Source organism: Monodelphis domestica, chromosome 3 (assembly GCF_027887165.1).
Source record: "Monodelphis domestica isolate mMonDom1 chromosome 3, mMonDom1.pri, whole genome shotgun sequence".
In the NCBI taxonomy this organism is placed as follows: domain Eukaryota; kingdom Metazoa; phylum Chordata; class Mammalia; order Didelphimorphia; family Didelphidae; genus Monodelphis; species Monodelphis domestica.
The window spans coordinates 291,812,604-291,832,020 of NC_077229.1; the positions used below are offsets into that span (position 1 = coordinate 291,812,604).

The following is a 19,417-nucleotide window of genomic DNA, read 5'->3' on the forward strand; positions in this document are numbered from 1 at the left end:
TGGGGGCAGCTGGGTAACTCAGTGGATTGAGAGCCAGGCCTAGAGATGGGAGGTCCTAGGTTCAAAATCTGGCCTCAGACACTTCCCAGCTTTGTGACCCTGGGCAAGTCACTTGACCCCCATTGCCTAGCCCTTACCACTCTTCTGCCTTGGAGCCAATACACAGTATTGACTCCAAGACAGAAGGTAAGGGTTTAAAAAAAAAACAAAAATAAAAGATAAACTGGCTTTCTAGCTGTTCTTAATATATATAATTCTGGTACCTTCATGGCTTTGTACAGGAGTCTACCACATTTGGAACATATTCCTTTATCACAGCCACCTCGGAAAATTCCTTTTTTCAAAAGCACAATTGGACCTTTAAAGAAAGTAAGAAAGTAAGAAACTTACAGTCAGGTCCTTAAAAAAAATTTCCCCAAATAATTTCTCTCTCCTTATTGAAATTATTTTGCATGGTTCTCTGTTTATTAATTAATGTATATCTTATAACCCCTAAGACAATATAAACTCTTGGAGAACAAGACTACTTTGTTTCTGTATCCCCAGTACCTTGTACACAGTAGATTGAAATTAATGACCAGGATGAATCAAAACTTTATCATGGATTAGTTGGAAGATTTCAGACTATTCAACCAAGAAGGAAAAAAAAACCGACTTAGGACATAATTCACATAAAATATGTGAAGGATTAGAGTGTGTGTATGTGTGTGTGTGGTGTGTGTTTAGACTTCACTTGGCTCCAGTCAACAGAATAAGGGCCAATGGGAAGGAGTTACAGAGATTCAAATATGTTCCCATATAAGGAGGAATTTCATAAAATTAAAGCTGTCTAAAATTGGAATGAGATGTCACAAGTAGTAATACCTTCCTTGTCACTGGACATCTTCAAGTAGGAACTAGGTAACTGAAGGAGCCCCAAGCAGGGAGCTGCTTGGTCAGTACAGCACATATCACTATAGAACATCTGACCAACAGACCCCTGTCAGGGAACCTAAATGTGCCGATGCCCAAAACGTAGAGTCCAGGAGAAACTTGTGGGCCACGTATGGTGGCTAGTGATATGCTGTCAGGCATTGGGTATAAAAGACTCTGCACTCACAACTGCAGGCGGAACTCCTGCGCTGAGCTTCCCCTGGTGTAGACCAGAATAAGGACCCTTCCTGCTTGATTGCATTGTCTGGGGGTCTTCCATGGTGGTGGGTGACGAACTAGACCCTAACAGTAACCATTTGCTATTTGTTATATTGTACAGGCAGAATGTGCAATTTATGCTACCAAGTAGTGGATAAAATTATCTCTCTCTAAATTCTCTTCCTTTTCTAAATTCTATAATTCCTGAATATTAATTCTGAAGGCCTTTTAAATTCAAATTCTATAATTTTATTTTAAAGCAATATGTTAAATGTAAATTATATTTGGGCAAACATGAAAATATATTAAATTCTCCTGGCTACTCCATTGAAACTGCTTCTTACAAAGTTGCCCAGATCTCTTAATTCTCAAACTTTATGGCCTTTCTTAATCCTAAATCTCTCTTTACCTTTCCTTAGCCTTTGATGATGTTGATTACTATATCCCTGCTGTTACAAAGTTTCTGCATTAGAATGTAAGCTCCCTAGGAGAAAATATTGTGTTTTTGTCATTTTGTGTGTATTTTTTGGTCTCAGAATAGTGCCTGGTACATAGTAAGCACATAAACAGTTCTTGACTGACTGATTTTTATCTTTAATTTGCAAAAGTTTCCCTAGAAAAGCACTCCCACCTGGCCTGCAAGCATTGGAGGTCAAGGTAGAGATAGTTACACTTGTTGATTAATTGAATTTACATGAAATTTGCAAAAATTGAAATTTAAAAATTGGTTAACAAAAGTGGAAATCCTGCACAAAAACAAGCTGGTTTCTCCTTCAACCAGTTGGGTTCTGCTCCATCATTAAATAAAAAAGAAAATTGGGTAGTATGGTGAGGAAGGTAGGGTAAAGGAAGAAGCATTTATTAAGTCCCAAAATGTGCAAAGCATTGTGTTAAGTAATTCATAGATCCTATATTACTTGATCCTCACAATATTCTTATGACACATGATACTCAAAATACTATCCAAACCATGCCAAGAAAACCCTAGAGCTAGACATAACTGAATAACAACAACAAATTAATGGTAATTAAGAGTTTATCCAAAAAAAAAAAAAGGATTCCAGAATTGCCTTTCTATGGTCTGTCATCTCTGTGATGTCATTGTAGTCCCTACTCTTTTCACTAGCTCACATCATAACTCATCTAGCCCTTGACCATTTCTAACCAGAAATCCTTCAAAGAGAAGAAAGCTAAAGTTTCTATCAGGTTGTTTTGCATTCTTTGGGTACCAGAAAAACTCTCAGGCTATCCATCCCTCAGTCAGCATCTTCCACCTCAGCTGATCTGGGTGATCTTTTATGGCCTTCCATATCTTATGCCTTTCATAGGATCCCAGATTTAGAACAAGAAGAGGCTTTAGAGGTCATTAAGTCCAGCCCTTTTGTTTTATTCCACTGAATAGGGCTCCCTAGGGCTCCCATTGTATGATACTGTCTCAATTATATGGAATTCTCTAAGAAATAGAATTCAAATATTTCCCTATGAAGACAACAGTATTATTTATTGAGCTTCTTCCATATAAGCAACAGAAGCCCTTAAGTTTACCTATACTGCCCATAGAGAAGTCATCAGTCATCTGATCATTTTTATTTTGATTCCATTCATCTCAGAAATAACTTTAAAATATCAAAATTTCTGCTAACAATCACAGAAATTGTCTTCAAAGATAATTTGTGTAGAGAATTCCAGTGAAAAACTTCAGAGAATTCTGACTTAAAGAATTTTTTAAGCTTTCTGGAATTGAAGTGCTATTAACATATGCCCTAAGAAATATCCCAAAAGCAGTAGAAATTCAAACATTTTGAGGTTGGCAAAATAGAATTCTAAATTTAAAAATTACATGATCCAGTTCCCAAAAACAGAGTACCATATTGCTCCCTTGTTTGCTCTTGTGGAATATAAAGTCCTTAGGTAATTTCTGTTATGAATAAGTAAAGGAAATAAGTAAATCTTTGCCACATAGACAAATAAAAGTATTGTAATATGGGACTATATTGAATGGTAAAGTTGATAACTAAACAGCCCAGCCTGTTAATCTTCTTCTTTCCTCCCTTCCTCCTTTCTTCTTCCCTTCCCCTTTTCTTCCCTACCCCTTCTTGTTGATTCTACTTCTGGTTTCTCTAAATCAACTCGGGGTGATGTCTCAAATGAAATACTCTTTCTCTTCTCTATCTTAAGTAAGGGGTTTATTGGGGAAGACAGGGAAGGATAAAGAAATAGAAGGAAAGAAGGTATTTGAGTTTCCCTAATATTAGGAAGAGTCTTATGTTGAAGGATAGTAGAATACAGTTCAATTGAGAGACATGGCTGATGGATCTGGAAGTTCAGTCACTATCACAAAAAAGCTAACCAGAGAGAGAGAGAGAGAGAGAGAGAAAAAGAGAGAGAGAGAGAGAGAGAGAGAGAGAGAGAGAGAGAGAGAGAGAGAGAGAGAGAGAGACAAAGAGAGAGACAGAGAGAGAGACAGAGAGAGAGAGAGAGAGAGAGAGAGAGAGAGACAAAGAGAGAGACAGAGAGAGAGAGAGAGAGAGAGAGAGAGAGAGAGCTTAACTTTTGTCCTTTCTTCTGTCTTTAAAGCCAAGAGACCACCTTCAGGTTTCAGTCTCCAAAAGCTCAGAGAACAGACTTCTTTCTTCCAAGTCAAAAGGTCCAGACTTCAGTTGGTCTCCTTCTTCCTCCAACTGCTTTTTCCCCATCACATTCCAAAAAGAATGCTCTCATTTGAATGACAGATCATCAGTCTCAGCTACCCCAAACTCCTGCTACAAACCATTCTCAATTTCTCACTTCCAGGGTATGAGTATGAGTCAACTCTTATTTAACAACTTGATTTTCCCACTCCAATTCTGTGGAGTGCAAATAGAGCAATGCAAATGCCACATAGGGAGAATAATATAATAAAAAATAACTGACATAGCACAAGAGGTGGTAGGCCAGGAGAATGAATAGAGATCTAGCCTTGGCATCGGCAAGATGTAGATTCAAGTTCAGTCTCAGATATAACTCTGGTCACAATCCATGTGACCTTCCGTCTAGGCAGTACCCCAAGGAAATCCCAGAATTAATATAGTAGAACTCTTGCCTATCTTCATCATTTTCTATAGTGGGAGTAATTTCATTCTGATGAAGTCACAAGTTAGACAAAAAGAACGAAAGCACAGAGACACATATTTATGTGCATATATATAGATACACATGTGAATGTATGTACGTGTTGCATTTGTGTGTGTATATATCTTTGAAGTTTTCAAAGTGATTTATATACATTATCTTTTTTTGCTGTATAAAAAAGACTTGGGGGTAGGGGTGAGATGACACCTATGATTTCATTATTATAAGGAACTCTTAGGAGAGGAAATTTCCTCTCCTTTATTGAGGAATCTATATTAGCAACTGTTCCATAACTTACAGTCCCCAAGAGTTAATTAGGGCCCCAAAAGGTTAAGTAACCTATCAAATTCCCTTAACCATTACACATCTCAAGGTATGATTCACATTTTATATGTGAGGAAATAGGAACAATAAGTAATTTGTCCTTAAACATCCAGATAAAACATGGCAAAAGAAAATTTTAAATTCTTCCTAACTATAAATCTATATTCATTCTCACCATTACACCCTACTGCCTCTTAGCTATTCTATATCAGTGGAGCCAAATTCTCCTACTCTCCCATTTACTCCCTGAGCCTTTGATTTATGGGTCAGAAAGTACTCATGCCTAACACATTCTACCACAGAAACTCAGTCAGGTAATCCCGTATCTTTATCTCTGTTATCCAGAAGCAGAGGAAACGGAGCCATCAAAATGATTCAGCTAAAGTCACAGGTGAGGGCAGAGTCAAGATGGAGGCCTAGAAGGCACAGAAGTTCAGACTTCTGAATACCCTTCCTTACCAATCACAAACTGAATGCTCCTAGGGGATTGAAAATCAACCCTAAAAACAAGACAGAGCCAAGGAACCCTCCTGCTGGACTCAATTCAAAAGGTACGCCCCCCCCCCCGCCCCCAAAAGCCGGAATCCAAGAACCCTCGGGTTTAAGGGGAAGGCAGAAGGAAGATCCCAGGACCCCTCCCTCTGCCCACCTAGAGCACTGGGACTCCAGAGGCAGTGGGAACTTCTGGGTGGGAAAAGTTGCTGGTCTGGAGGGTTACCTTGCGGGCAGGGCTGTGCCAAGATCAGAGCATCGAACTTAGGCAGCAAGGAAGGAGCTAGAGAGGGAGCATAGAGCTGGCAGCCTGGGCAGAGTTGTGGAGATCCTCCATATTTGTTCTAGCCTTACAGGAGGTGTTGGCCTCAGAGCACACCCAGCCAAACCAAGCTGAGGCTCCACACCCCTCCCTCATTGACTGCTGGACTTTAATCCAATCAAAAGCCTCCAGAGGACAGGGAAGCTCAAACCCCCAACCACCCTCCTCCAGAGATTGCACGGAGAGATCTTCTGTCAAAGCTCCAAGAGGGGAGACTGAAAGAAGCCCCAAAAATCAAAAAAATGAGAGAAATAAGAGCACAGACAAATACGGGAAGCAAAGAAAGGATGGATATGAGCAAACAACAGAAAAAGAAGAAAGAAACTACAATAGATAGCTTCTATAGAGCAAACAGAACAGAGGGGGAGGGATCAGCAAACAATAAATCAGAAATCCCAGCGAATTGGATACAGGCTTTGGAAGAACTCAAAATGCAATTCAAACCATAATTAAGTGAGACTAAAGATAACTTTAACAGCAAGATAAGACATATGGAAACAGAAAAGTGTCTTGAAAGCTAAAATTAATCAGCTGGAAAATGAGGCAGAGGAGATAAAAGATGAGGCAAAGGAGATGAAAGATGAGGTAAAGAGGATGAAAGATGACCTCCATAGAAAATCATACCAGAAAGAGAAGGATGACCAAAAGACAGGGATGAAATCCAGTTTTTAAGAACCAGAATCCAACAACTAGAATTAAGTGACCTCATAAGGCAGCAGGACACTATAAAACAAAACCAAAAGAATGAAAAAAATGAGGAAAATATGAAGCATCTCATTCACAAAACAAAGGATTTAGAAAATCTTCCGAGGAGAGACAATTTAAGAATCATTGGTCTAACAGAAGACAATGACAAAAGAAAAAGCCTGGACACAATACTATAGGAAATTATTCAAGAAAACTGCCCTGATATTCTAGAACAAGAGGGAAAAGTGTAGATTGAAAGAATCCACAGATCACCTCCTGTACTTAATCCCCAACTGACAACACACAGGAATGTTGTAGCCAAATTCAAGAACTATCAGACCAAAGAAAAGATATATAAAGATTAAAATTTAGGGGAGACAGGGAGACTGAGGCATCTGAGGCAGGTAGAAATTAGTTTTTCTCTGCAAGGAGTATTATGTTTTTTTAGAGGTTTATTGAAGATTAAGGATTAAAGAAAATACAGGATAAGAGACACGTGTCCAGGCCATAGAGAGGCCTAGACACAACCTTACCTACATTATGAAAAAAACCAGGCCTGCCCCAAAATGGAAGTCCAAGAGCCCTCAAAAGCCTTTGAATCAGCTTAAATACCTTCTCGATCTCAGCCCAGGTGAGATTACAAGGCATTCTGGGGAAGTGGAGCAAAGGCTTGTGGGGATTGTAGTCCTGTATTCGAGTCCATTTTTTACAGATATTACAAGCTGCCAAGAAGTCATTCAGATACCATGGAATCACAATGAGGATAATGCAGGATCTGGCTGCATCCACACTGAAGGACTGAAAGGCATGGAATATAATATTTGGGAAAGCAAGGGAATTAGGTCTCCAACCAAGAATCAACTACCCAGCAAAACTGACTATATTCTTATAGGGGAAAGTATAGTCATTCAACAAAACAGAAGAATTCCAAGAATTTGCAAAGAAAAGGCCAGACCTGAACAGAACATTTGAGGTCCAAGCACAGAATTCAAGAGAATCATCAAAAGGTAATTAAAAAAGAGGGAAAAAAATAAAAACAAAACAAAACAAAAATTTTAAGAGACTCAATAAGTTAAAATGATATGTATCCCTATATGAAAAGAGGTCATTGGTAACTCTTAAAAACTGTTATTATCACCTGGGCAGCTAGAAGAATTACACTTGGAGGGAACAGTGACAAACTGGATGAAAGGACAAGATATAAATATAGTTATATGCATGCATAAATACATATACGTGTGTATATATATGTATATATATACAACTAGAGCTAAAAAGAGAGTTTAATACTAAAAGAAATGGGAAAAGAAACAAATGGGAGTAAATTTATATGTCACAAAGAAGCTCATGGCAGGAGAGGGGAGAACATCAATACACTGGAAGGGTAAAGAGGTTGGAGATAGGAAGTACTAAACTCTTACGTGCTTTGAAATTGACCCAAAGAGGAAAGAATAATCCAATCCATTGGGGCAGAGAATAGATTTGCGCCCTATAGAGGAGAGAAGGGTAATAAACAGACTGGTGGGGAGGGAATCAGTACAAGGGAGGGAGCGGGTGGTAATTTTAGAAAGACTACAGGGAAAATAAGGGGGCAATAAGAAGGGAGGGGGTAGAAAGGGAAGTAAAATAAGGGAACTAGGGGAACTGATTAAAAACAAAGATTGGTGTAGAAGGAAATAGTGAAAAAAGAAAAGGCAGGATCAGGAGTAGAAATCAAAATGCTGGGAAATACACAGCTAGTAATCATAACTCTGAAAGTAAATGGAATGAACTCACCCATAAAAAGCAAGTGAATAGCAGAGTGGATTAGAATCCAAAACCCTATCATATGCTGTCTACAAGAAATACACATGAGGAAAGTAGATACACATAGGGTGAAAGTAAGAGGATGGAGCCAAATCTATTGGGCAAAAGGAAGGCAGGAGTCTCAATCATGATATCTGACAAAGCCAAAGTAAAATTAAATCTAGTTAAAAGATATAGGGAAGGTAATTACATCCTGATAAAAGGCATTATAGACAATGAGGAAATATCTATATTCAACAAGCAAACTGACAAAAATCACATGATTATCTCAATAGATGCAGAAAAAGCCTTTGATAAAATACAACACCCATTCCTATTGAAAACACTAGAAAGTATAGGAATAGAAGGGCCTTTCCTAAAAATAATACACAGTATCTATCTAAAACCATCAGCAAACATCATCTGCAATGGGATAAGATCAGGAGTGAAACAAGGATGCCCATTATCACCTCTATTATTTAACATTGTACTAGAAACAGTAGCAGGAACAATTAGAGAAGAAAAAGAAATTGAAGGTATTAAAATTGGCAATGAGGAGACTAAGCTATCACTCTTTGCGGATGATATGATGATTTACCTAAAGAATCCTAGAGAATTAACCAAAAAACTAGTCGAAACAATCAACAATTTTAACAAAGTTGCAGGATACAAAATAAACCCGCATAAGTCATCAGCATTTCTGTATATCTCCAACCTATTTCAGCAGCAAGAATTAGAAAGAGAAATTCCATTTAAAATCACCGTAGACAAAATAAAATACTTAGGAATCTATCTGCCGAGACAAACACAGGAACTATATGAACACAACTACAAAACACTCTCCACACAATGAAAACTAGATCTAAACAATTGGAAAAACATTGATTGCTGATGGGTGGGATGAGCTAACATAATAAAAATGACAATCCTACCCAAATTAATCTACTTATTTAGTGCCAAACCCCTTGAACTACCAAAAAACTTCTTTACTGAATTAGAAAAAAAATAACAAAGTTCATTTGGAAGAACAAAAGATCATGGATATCCAGGGAAATCATGAAAAAAAAAATGCAAAGAAGGGAGGACTTGCAGTCCCAGATCTCAAACTATACTATAAAGTAGTGGTTATCAAAACAATTTGGTACTGGCTAAGAGACAGAAAGGAAGATCAGTGGAATAGACTTGGGGTAAATGACCTAAGCAAGACAGTCTATGATAAACCCAGAGATCCCAGTTTTGGGGACCAAAACCCACTTTTTGATAAAAACTGCTGGGAAAATTGGAAGACAGTATGGGAGAGATTAGGTTTGGATCAACATCTCACACCCTACACCAAGATAAACTCAGAATGGGTGAATGACCTGAATATAAAGAAGGAAACTATAATCAAATTAGGTGAACACAGAATAGTATACTTGTCAGATGTTTGGGAAAGAAAAGACTTTAAAACCAAGCAAGAGCTAGAAAAAAACACAAAATGTAAAATCAATAATTTTGATTACATCAAATTAAAAAGGTTTTGTATAAACAAAACTAATGCATCCAAAATAAGAAGGGGAACAACAAATTGGGAAACAATCTTCACTACAAAAACCCCTGACGAAGGTCTAATTACTCCAATTTATAAAGAGCTAAACCAGTTGTACAAAAAATCAAGCCATTCTCCAATTGATAAATGGGCAAGGGACATGAATAGGCAATTTTAAGTCAAAGGAATCAAAACTATTAATAAGCACATGAAAAGTGTTCTAAATCTCTTATAATCAAAAATGCAAATAAAAACAACTCTGAGGTACCACCTCACACCTAGCAGATTGGCTAACATGACAGCAAAGGAAAGTAATGAATGCTAGAGGGGATGTGGCAAAGTAGGGATATTAATTCATTGCTGGTGGAGCTGTAAATTGATCCAACCATTCTGGAGGGCAATTTGGAACTATGCCCAAAGGGCGATAAAAGATTGTCTGCCCTTTGATCCAGCTATAGCACTACTAGGTTTGTACCCCAAAGAGATAAGAAGGAAAAAGACTTGTACAAGAATATTCATAGCTGCACTCTTTGTGGTGGCAAAAAATTGGAAAATGAGGGGATGCCCTTCAACTGGGGAATGGCTGAACAAATTGTGGTATCTGTTGGTGATGGAATACTATTGTGCTAAAAGGAATAATAAAGTAGAGGAATTCCATGGGGACTGGAACAACCTCCAGGAATTGATGCAGAGTGAGAGGAGCAGAACCAGGAAAACATTGTACACAGAGACTGATACACTGAGGTGCAATCAAATGTAAAAGACTTCTTCATTAGTGCTAATACAATGACCCTGAACAACTCAGAGGAACCTACGAGAAAAACCACTATCCACATCCAGAGGAAACACTGCGGGAGTAAAAACACAGAAGAAAAACAACTACTTGAATACATGGGTTGAAGGGATATGGTTGGGGATGTAGACTCTAAATTAATATCCTAGTGTAAATAGCAACATGGAAATAGGTTCTGATCAAGGATAGAAGTAATACCCAATGAAATTGCGCATTGGCTACGGGAAGAGTGGGTGGAGTGGAGGGAGGGAAATAATGTGAGTATTGTAACCAAGGAATATTGTTCTAAATTGACTAAATAAACTTATTCAAATGGGGGGGAAATCTAATTGCTAAAAAAAATAAAAATTAAAAAAAAATAAAAGTCACAGGTGAAATGATCTATAAAAAGAGAGAAATAAAAACCAGAACTGCCTCTTCAAGGTGTACTGTTTCCATTATGAAGACTTCTCCAAACAATAGAACTTTAAAACATCTTTAAAAACAAAAGTCTTTGAAAAGAAGCTAATGACTCCATAAGACACCAAGAAAAAATCAAAGTCTAAAGAATAAAAAATAGAAGAAAATGTGTAATATCTCAATGCGAAATTAACTGACCTGGAAAATGAATCCAAGAGAGGGAATCTAAGAATTATTGGAGTACTACCTGAAAGCTATGATGGGAAAAAAGAGAGCTTAGGCACCATCTTTCAAGAAATTATCAAGGAAAACTGCCCTAATATGGGTAAAATAGAAATTGAAAGAATCCACCCAAATACTGCCTAAAAGAGATCCCAAAATTGCAGAACTCCCAAGTCAAGAAGAAAAAATTGCAAGCAGTCAAAAAGAAACAATTCAAATGTCATGTTGCCACAATCAGGATGACATAAGATTTAGCAGCTTCTACACTAAAGATTCAGAGGGCCTCAAATATGATATTCTGGAGGGCAAAGGAGAAAGGACTTCAGCCAAGCCAATCCAGCAACACTGAGCATAATCCTTCAGAGGGGAAATGGGTTTTCAATAAAATAAAGGAGTTTCAAATATAAGACTTAAGAGAAACATAAAAAAGATAAACAGAAAAGAGAATCAAAAGACATTCAATAAGGTTAAACTGTTTATATCCCTACATAATGGGATGATTCTTGCAACTCCTAATAACTTTATCATTATTAGGTCAATTAGAAGGAGTGTACAGAGACAAAGGGAAAGAAGTTAATTGTATATGATGAGAGGATATCTAAAAAAATAAAATTAAGGAAAGAGAAAGAGGAATCCATTGGGAGAAGGAGAAAAGAAGAAATAGAGTGGACTAAATTATCTTACCTAAAAGAGGCAAGAAAGAGCTTTTAAACCAATGGAAGGGAACAGCATCAGAATTGGCTCAAATTGGGAAGACAATCAATTGGGTATAAAATTCTCTTATTCTATAGTAAAGTAGAGGAGGAAGTGAAAAAGAGATTGAGTGGGGGGCTGATAGAAAAGAGAAAAAAATGGATGTGGTAGTCAGAAGCTAAACACATTATTTTTAAACCCTAATCTTCCATCTTAAAATCAATATTGTATACTGGTTCTAAAGCAGAAGAGCAGTAAGAGCTAAGTAATGGGAGTTAAGTGACTTGCCTTAAATCACAGTTAGGAAGTGTCTGAGGCCAAATTTGAACACGTGATCTCCTATTTCTAGAACTGGTTCCCAATCCACTGAGCTACTTAGCTTCTTCCAGAAACTAAACATTTTTCAGGATGGAAAGAATGAAAGGAGAAAAGGATAAATGGCGGTGAGGGGTGGGGTAATAAAATGAAGAATAATACAGGGGTCATATGGCGAAAAAAACTTTACAAGTCTCTCTAATGAAGGCCTCATGTCTCAAATAGAGTCAAATATATAAGAATACAAATTATTTCCCAATTGATAAATGGCCAAAGGATATGAACAGGCAGTACTCAGACAAAGCAATTAAAGCTATCTATAGTCATGTAAAAAGAAATGCTCTAAATCAGTATTAATTAGAGAAATACAAATTAAAACAACTGAGTTCTATTCTATTCCTATCAGATTACCTATTATGACAGAAAAGGAAAATGATAAAAAGTTGTATGGAATATGGGAAAATTGAGACACTAATGGAGTGATAGAGGAATTGTGAACTGATTCAACCATTCCAGAGAACAATTTAGATCTATGCCAAAGGGTTATAAAACAGTACGTGCCCTTTGGTCTAACAATACTATTAGTAGGTTTGTATCCCAAAAAGATAAAAAGGAAAAAGGAAAAAAGGTTACATATACAAAAATACTTAAAGCAGCTCTTTCCGTGGGGTCAAAGAATTGGAAAGCAAGAGGGTACCCAACAATTAAAGAATGGCTGAGTAAGATATATATGTTAATCAACTTTAACAGAACTATAGAGAAATGCTGATATTTATGTGGGCTAATTTTATATTCTGCCACTTTGCTAAAGATGTTCATTTTTTCCTATGTTCATTGTTGATCCTCTAGGATTCTCTAAGTATACCATCATGTCATCTTCATAGAGTGATAGCTTTATTTCCTTGCTGCCTATTATAATTCCTTAAATTTCTTCTCATTGCTATAGTTAGCATGTCTAGTTACATATTGAATAGCAGTGGTGATAATGGGTATCTTTGCTTCACTCTTGATCTTACTGAGAAGATTTCTACTTATCCCCATTGCAGATAATGTTTATGGGTGATTTTAAATAGATGCTACTTATCATTCCAAAGAATGTTCCATTTATTCCAATGTTCTCAAAGTGTTCAGCTTTATTTGCATCTATTGAGAGACAACATATGGTTTCTGTTTTGTTATTGATATGATAAATTCTATGGATGATTTTTCTAATATTGATCCATCCCTGCATTTTTCCTATAAAATCCACCTGGTAATAGTATATGATCTTTATTATATATTGCTGTAATCTCCTTGCTAGTATTTTACTTAAAATTTTTGCATTTATTCATTAGGAAAATTGGTCCAGTTTTCTTTGTTTTTTTTTCCTCTTCCTGGTTTAGATGTTAGCACCATATTCCTGTCATAAATGGAATTTATTAATTTCCATCCTTAACTATTTTCCCAAATAGTTCATATGGTACTGGAATTAATTATTCTTTAAATGATTAGTAGAATTCATTTGTGAATTCAACTGTCCCTAGGTCTTTTTCCTTAGGGAAGTCATTGATGGTTTGTCCAATTTCTTTTTCTGAGATGGGGTATTTAAGTATTCTATTTCCTCTTTTGTTAACCTGGGCAATTTAAATTTTTTAAAAACATTTCACTCAGAATATCAGATTTATTAGCATTTAAGTGGACAAAATAACTCCTAATACTTGCTCTAATTTCCTTTTCATTGACCTTTCCATTTTTGATACTAGTATATGACTTTTCTTTTTCATCTAAGTACTATGGTTGCATTACAAAAATGTTTGTATACTGCCTACTCATTGTCATTCTCATCAATGAAATTGTTCATTGTTTCTATTATTTATTTATATCATTATTTAAAACTATTTTGGGGTTTTTTCTGCAGCTCTCTGCTGAATGTAATTTTATTATGGTCAGCAAAAGATGCATTTAATATTTCTGCTTTTCTGCATTTGGTTGTGAGACTTTTATTGTCTTATTAGATGATCAGTTTTTGTGAAAGATGCCAGTCAAGTTATTTCTTTTTTTTAAACCCTTATATATATACTGTATATTACATATATGTATATGTATATGTATGTATATGTATATGTATATGTATATGTATATATATGTATATATATATATATATATACTGTGTATTGGCTCCAAGGCAGAAGAGTGGTAAGGGCTAGGCAATGGGGGTCAAGTGACTTGCCCAGGTTCACACAGCTGGGAAGTGGCTGAAGCCGGATTCGAACCTAGGACAAATTGCCAAAGGAAAAGGTATATTCCTTTCTACTGTGATTCAGTTTTCTCCAGAGATCTATCAAATCTACCTTTTCTAAAATTTTATTAACCTATTTAATTCTTTCTTATTTTTTATTTGATTTAGCTAATTCTGAGCAGAAGGTCAATGTCCCCTACTATTTTTACTGTCTCTTTTTTAACTCATATATATATAACTTCATCCTTTAGGAACTTGGATGTTATTCCATTTCATGAATACATATTTAATATTGATATTACCTCATTGTCTGTGGTACCTTTTATCCAGATTTAATTTTCTTCTTTATCTCTTTTAATTACATCAATTTCATTTTTTCTTTATCTGAGATCATAATTGCTTTCTTTTTCTTTTAATTTTTTAACTCTGTTCCAGCACTTTACCTTTTTACTCAGTGTGTATCTCTTTACTTTAAATATGTTTCTTATAGACAGCATATTGTGGGATCTGGCTTTTAATCACTTTGCAATCTTCTTCTATTTTATGGGTGAGTTTATCCCATTCACATTCACAATTATGATTACTGTGATTTTCCATCTTATTTTACCCCTGGTTTATCCTTCTCTTCCTCTTCTTTCAGTTTTTTCCTTTCATAAATATTTTTGTTTCTAACTATTACCTCCCCTACTTACGTTCCCTTTTGTCCATTCCCTCCTTTTCTTATTTTTCCTCCATTTCTTACTTCTCTATAGGGTAATATGAATTTCTATAGTTAACTGCATGCAGATACAATTCCTACTTTGTACCAATTCCCCCCTCCTCATTTTCCCCTCCACTGTATTGATTTTTACATACTTCTTCATGTGAAATCACTTAGCCTCAATTTTCTCTCTTTTTCTCTTTTCTTAGTGTGTTCCTCTTTCTTCTCCTTTGATTTTACTTGATTTTGTTTTTCTTTTATATCATCCATCATATTTAATTTCCTGCTTTCTTTCTATGTATGCCCCCATTCACTGATAGTGATAAAATTCTTAAGTATCTTCCATACCTTAAGCATCTTAAGTAATTTAGATACCTTATGTATTTCAATTATCATAGCTACTTTAAGTATCCTAGTTATTACCTTATGTAATAATGAGATCAGTTTAACCTCTTTAGTTCCTTTGACTACTTTAAGTATATTAAATACTTTAAGTATCTCTTATAATAAATACCTTAAGTATTCTAGTCAATACTTTTCCATGTAGGAATGTGATCAGTTTAACAAAATTGGGTATTTTGAATTTTTTCTTTTCATTTTAGCTTTTTTTGTTTCTCTTGAGTACTGAATTTAATCATCAGATTTTTCATTTCATTTTGTCAAGAATGCTTATAAGTCCTCTATTTCATTAAATGTGTATTTCTTCCCCTGATGTAGTATGCTCAGTATCACTGGGTATATGATTCTTAGTTGTAGTTCTAGAAATTTTTGCCTTGTGGAATATTATATTCCACATTTTTCTTGCTCACCAGAACTTACCATCTGTTTTACTACTATGCCCACTAGATCATTAAGTATTACTATTTAACCCTACAAGGCAACCTAAGGACTTCTGGATTCTGCCATATACCCTCCATTATGTGTTATCTTCTTCAGTTTGAATTGAATAGCCAGAGGGCTAGGACTTTATTTTCTATTTGTATCTCTACAGTTTACCACATAGTAAATACTTAATAAATCATTTTCATTCACTGATTATTCATTCATTCATAACTTCCAAAGTATAGCTAGGGAGAAGAGCATACCACCAAACTCCAAAGATAGTTCCTTAAGAAAGGACACTAGTCCTGATTAGATCCAAGTCCCAAGAATATGTAGTGGAGTCATAAAAAGACCAGGCATATGTACAGCCTGGAGGGCACTCAGGGTCATGGAGAAGTTATTAAATAACATAAAATCAAGGTAATCAGCTGTCATAAACATCATCTGACAAATCTGATATAGAAGATAAATTCACACCTTAATTTACATCTTAAGAGTTCTTTCAAAACTATGGATTTTTAACACTCAACATTTTCATATAACATAAAAATCAAAAGGAATATAAAATCAGCAAACTGATTTTCTACAGCTAGTGTTATCTAGTCAATTAAAATGCAAATGGAAAATGGCAAACACACCATAAATATCTGGAATTTTTGTGAGGAGTAATACAGCTTCTTCCACAAAAGGATTGCTGTGTCCAAAAGAGTTCTAGCAAAAACAACAACAACAACAACAAAAATTCTGTCCTTTTAGCTGATCATGCAATCACTGATATGTGAACAATTAAGCAATGTAATTTTATGACAATACCATTTAGTATGTTCTGATAATACAGTTTCAGAGATCAAATTTCAGTGAGAACAAGTCAATATTTAGAGTGAGTCGCTATAACTCATGCTTTTTATTTACTTGTCTTATTCTATGACACTTAACTCATCTTACTGATCCAAAAGTTAAACCTGAATGAATGAAGAACACCTGGCCTCTAAATGTCAGAAAATTTTAAAAAAGCAATCATGAATACTTTTGATACAAATTCTGAATTAATTGAACTCAGCATCAAACATTTCTTAACCTTAAAGTGCTATATAAATGTCCATTACCCTCATTATCAGAGTATTCTAATTACCATCATTAAATTCTAAACACCTTTCTCACCTCCTACAGAGATTTCTAGCTCCCAGGTTCACTGTATCTAGCCAGCACTCAGGTCAGGCACATGTATACAAACTCTCCATCCCTTCTTCATCTGTTGGTGTGAGAATAATTATCAGTGTAAAGCGCACATCAAAAAACTTTTCTATGGCTCCACTTACCATCTCTATGACTTCCCAGATCAAAAAGCCTCTCCCTGGCAAACACCCTCCAAAAAATGTGTGGCTTTCCTCTATTAGAATATAAACTCCTTGAAGCCAACTTTAAACATCTATATTCCCAACAATCAGGAAAGTACCAGGCATATAGTAAGTACTGTTTTCATTTATTCATTCTTCATCATCAGTGTCATTGATGCCACTATTAACTGAAAATTCATTAGAAAGAAAAATTTTCTTCTCAAAAATATGGTCATCTTTAAGAAATGTGCTTTATGACATATAGTATAAGACAGTCTAGTTTACTTTAGCAAATCATGCTTTCTAGTTTTCTGACAGTGCCTAAAGTCAAGATTAATTTTTCCCTGTCATTATTTTCTGTTGAGAGTAAACAATTATCCTCTTTTCTCTATAGTTGACTCTAGAAAACCCTTCTGGTTTTCTAGGATGAATACATAGTTGTGAACATTTTCAGTTTGTCGTAACAGAAATGATCCTTCTATTCTACTGGAGATTTGGGGAAGTCATGTTGTGTGGCTGCGTGTGATTTTACACCCTAACTAAAAGCATTAGAGTTTTTGCACAAATAAAACCAATGTGGCCAAAATTAGAAGGAAAGAAAGAAACTGGGAAAAGACTTCATAGTAACTTTCTCTGTTTAAAGACATCATTTATCAGGTACATAGTGGACTTGGTCAAATTTAGTCAATGTATATGAACAAGCAGTTTGCAGAAAAAGAAAACAAAGCTATTTATTGTCACAAAAAAATGCTCTAAATCTAAATTACTCTAAAATTTGTCTAAAAAATGCTCTAAATTAAATGACTGCAAATTACAACAATTCTGGATACCACCTCACACTTATTGAATTCACTAACCTGACAGAAAAAGAAAATGACAAATGATGGAGGGAATATAGAAAAATCGGGACACCAATATACTGTTGGTAGAGCTGTGAACTCATCTAACCATTCTGAAGAATAATTTGGAACTATGCCCAAATAGCTATAAAACTGTGCATAAAATTGCATCAGACTCTTCCATATAGCAATACCCCTACTAGTTCTATATCCCTCAAATAGATCCAAGAAAGAGGAAATGGACTTATATGTACAAAAATATTTGTAGCAACTTTTTTTGAAAAGTCAAAGATTTGTAAATTGAGGAGATGCCTATAAACTTGGAAATGACTAAATAAGTTGTGATATATCATTCTCATGGAGTATTATTGTTATAAGAAATGATAAACAAGGGGGAAGCTGGGTAGCTCAGGGGATTGAGAGCCAGGCCTAGAGACAGGAGGTGCTAGGTTCAAATATGGCCTCAGATATTTCCTAGCTGTGTGACCCTGGGCAAGTCACTTGATCCCCATTGCCTAGCCCTTACCTACTCTTCTGCCTTGGAATCAATTGATTCCAAGATGGAAGGTAAGGGTTTAAAAAAATTATAAACAATATGGTTTCAGAAAAACCTAGGAAGACCTATATGAACCAATGCAGAATGAGGTTAAGCAGAACAAGGAAAACATTGTACCCAGTAATAGCAATTTTGTACAATGAACAACTGTGAGTGACTTGGTTACTCTGAATAATACAATGATCCAGAACAATTCCACAGGACTTAAGGTGAAAAATGCTATCCATTCATCAGGTACTGATTGAGTCTGAATACAGACTGAAGCTCATTTTCTTTATTTTTCTTCCTTTGTTTTGGCAACATGGCTAACATGGAAATATGTTTTGCTTGATTTCACATATATAAATGATATGTCTTGCCTTCTCAATAGATGTGAACAGAAGGGAGAGAACTAGAAATTCAATTTTTGTAAAAATAGTAAATAAATGTGTAAAAAGCCATTTGGACATGTTTAAAAATCTTCACACTTCAGCAGTCCTCATTTTAGCCTTCATTTCCCAGTTCTGTTTTACCCTGTTCAATTTATACTGCCCCCCCCAAAAAAAAAATCCCTGCTCTTTTTTCCCTTTGTAAGCAGTGAGACAAAAAATAGTATATGATAATCTTTGTGAGTCTTTTAGAACAGGAGGCAAAAAGGAAAGAAAAAGCAGAAAAGGAGGTTTTAGGCTCTTTCACCATCCCATATTATCCTTCCTCTCCCTAGCCCCTTAGTTTAGATGTTGTCTTCAATCTGCCTCCACCCAAAAAAAAAAAAGAGTGAAATCAGACAAGAGAAAAAATGCTCATAAATATTCCTCATTTGGAGAGAAGGATAAGGAAGATTTCTAGAAGAAATTCAGTCAGGAGTGTACTTGTAAATATTTAACAACCCGCTCTGCAAAAATGTGTGACATACTTTTAAGTTTAATCTACATTATTAATATTTCCACCATCATTTTCTTAATTTTCTGTTTAGGGAAACAATAAAACAATAAATCAAGTCCTGATTTGTGACATTTGCTAATTCTCAATGTGTAAACACTTGCAATGAAAATTTAACAATCCAGCTAGTATAAACTGGCTCCAGGTTTTTTTGATAGCAAAGAATCCTCTAAAATCCAAACACTTAACCATGTCTCTGACTCCAGAAAACAATAAAGTCCA

General features: G+C 35.5%; 1 protein-coding gene across 1 annotated transcript in view; it reads right to left on the reverse strand.

Annotated features, from left to right (window-relative positions):
• Positions 1-19,417, reverse strand: part of LOC100618354 (ethanolaminephosphotransferase 1-like) — a 168,936-nt gene that overhangs the window by 112,857 nt on the left and 36,662 nt on the right. The window contains exon 3 of the mRNA XM_056821071.1: positions 264-358. Within this exon, the coding sequence (XP_056677049.1) occupies positions 264-358 (95 nt within the window). The remainder of the gene's footprint in view (positions 1-263; positions 359-19,417) is intronic.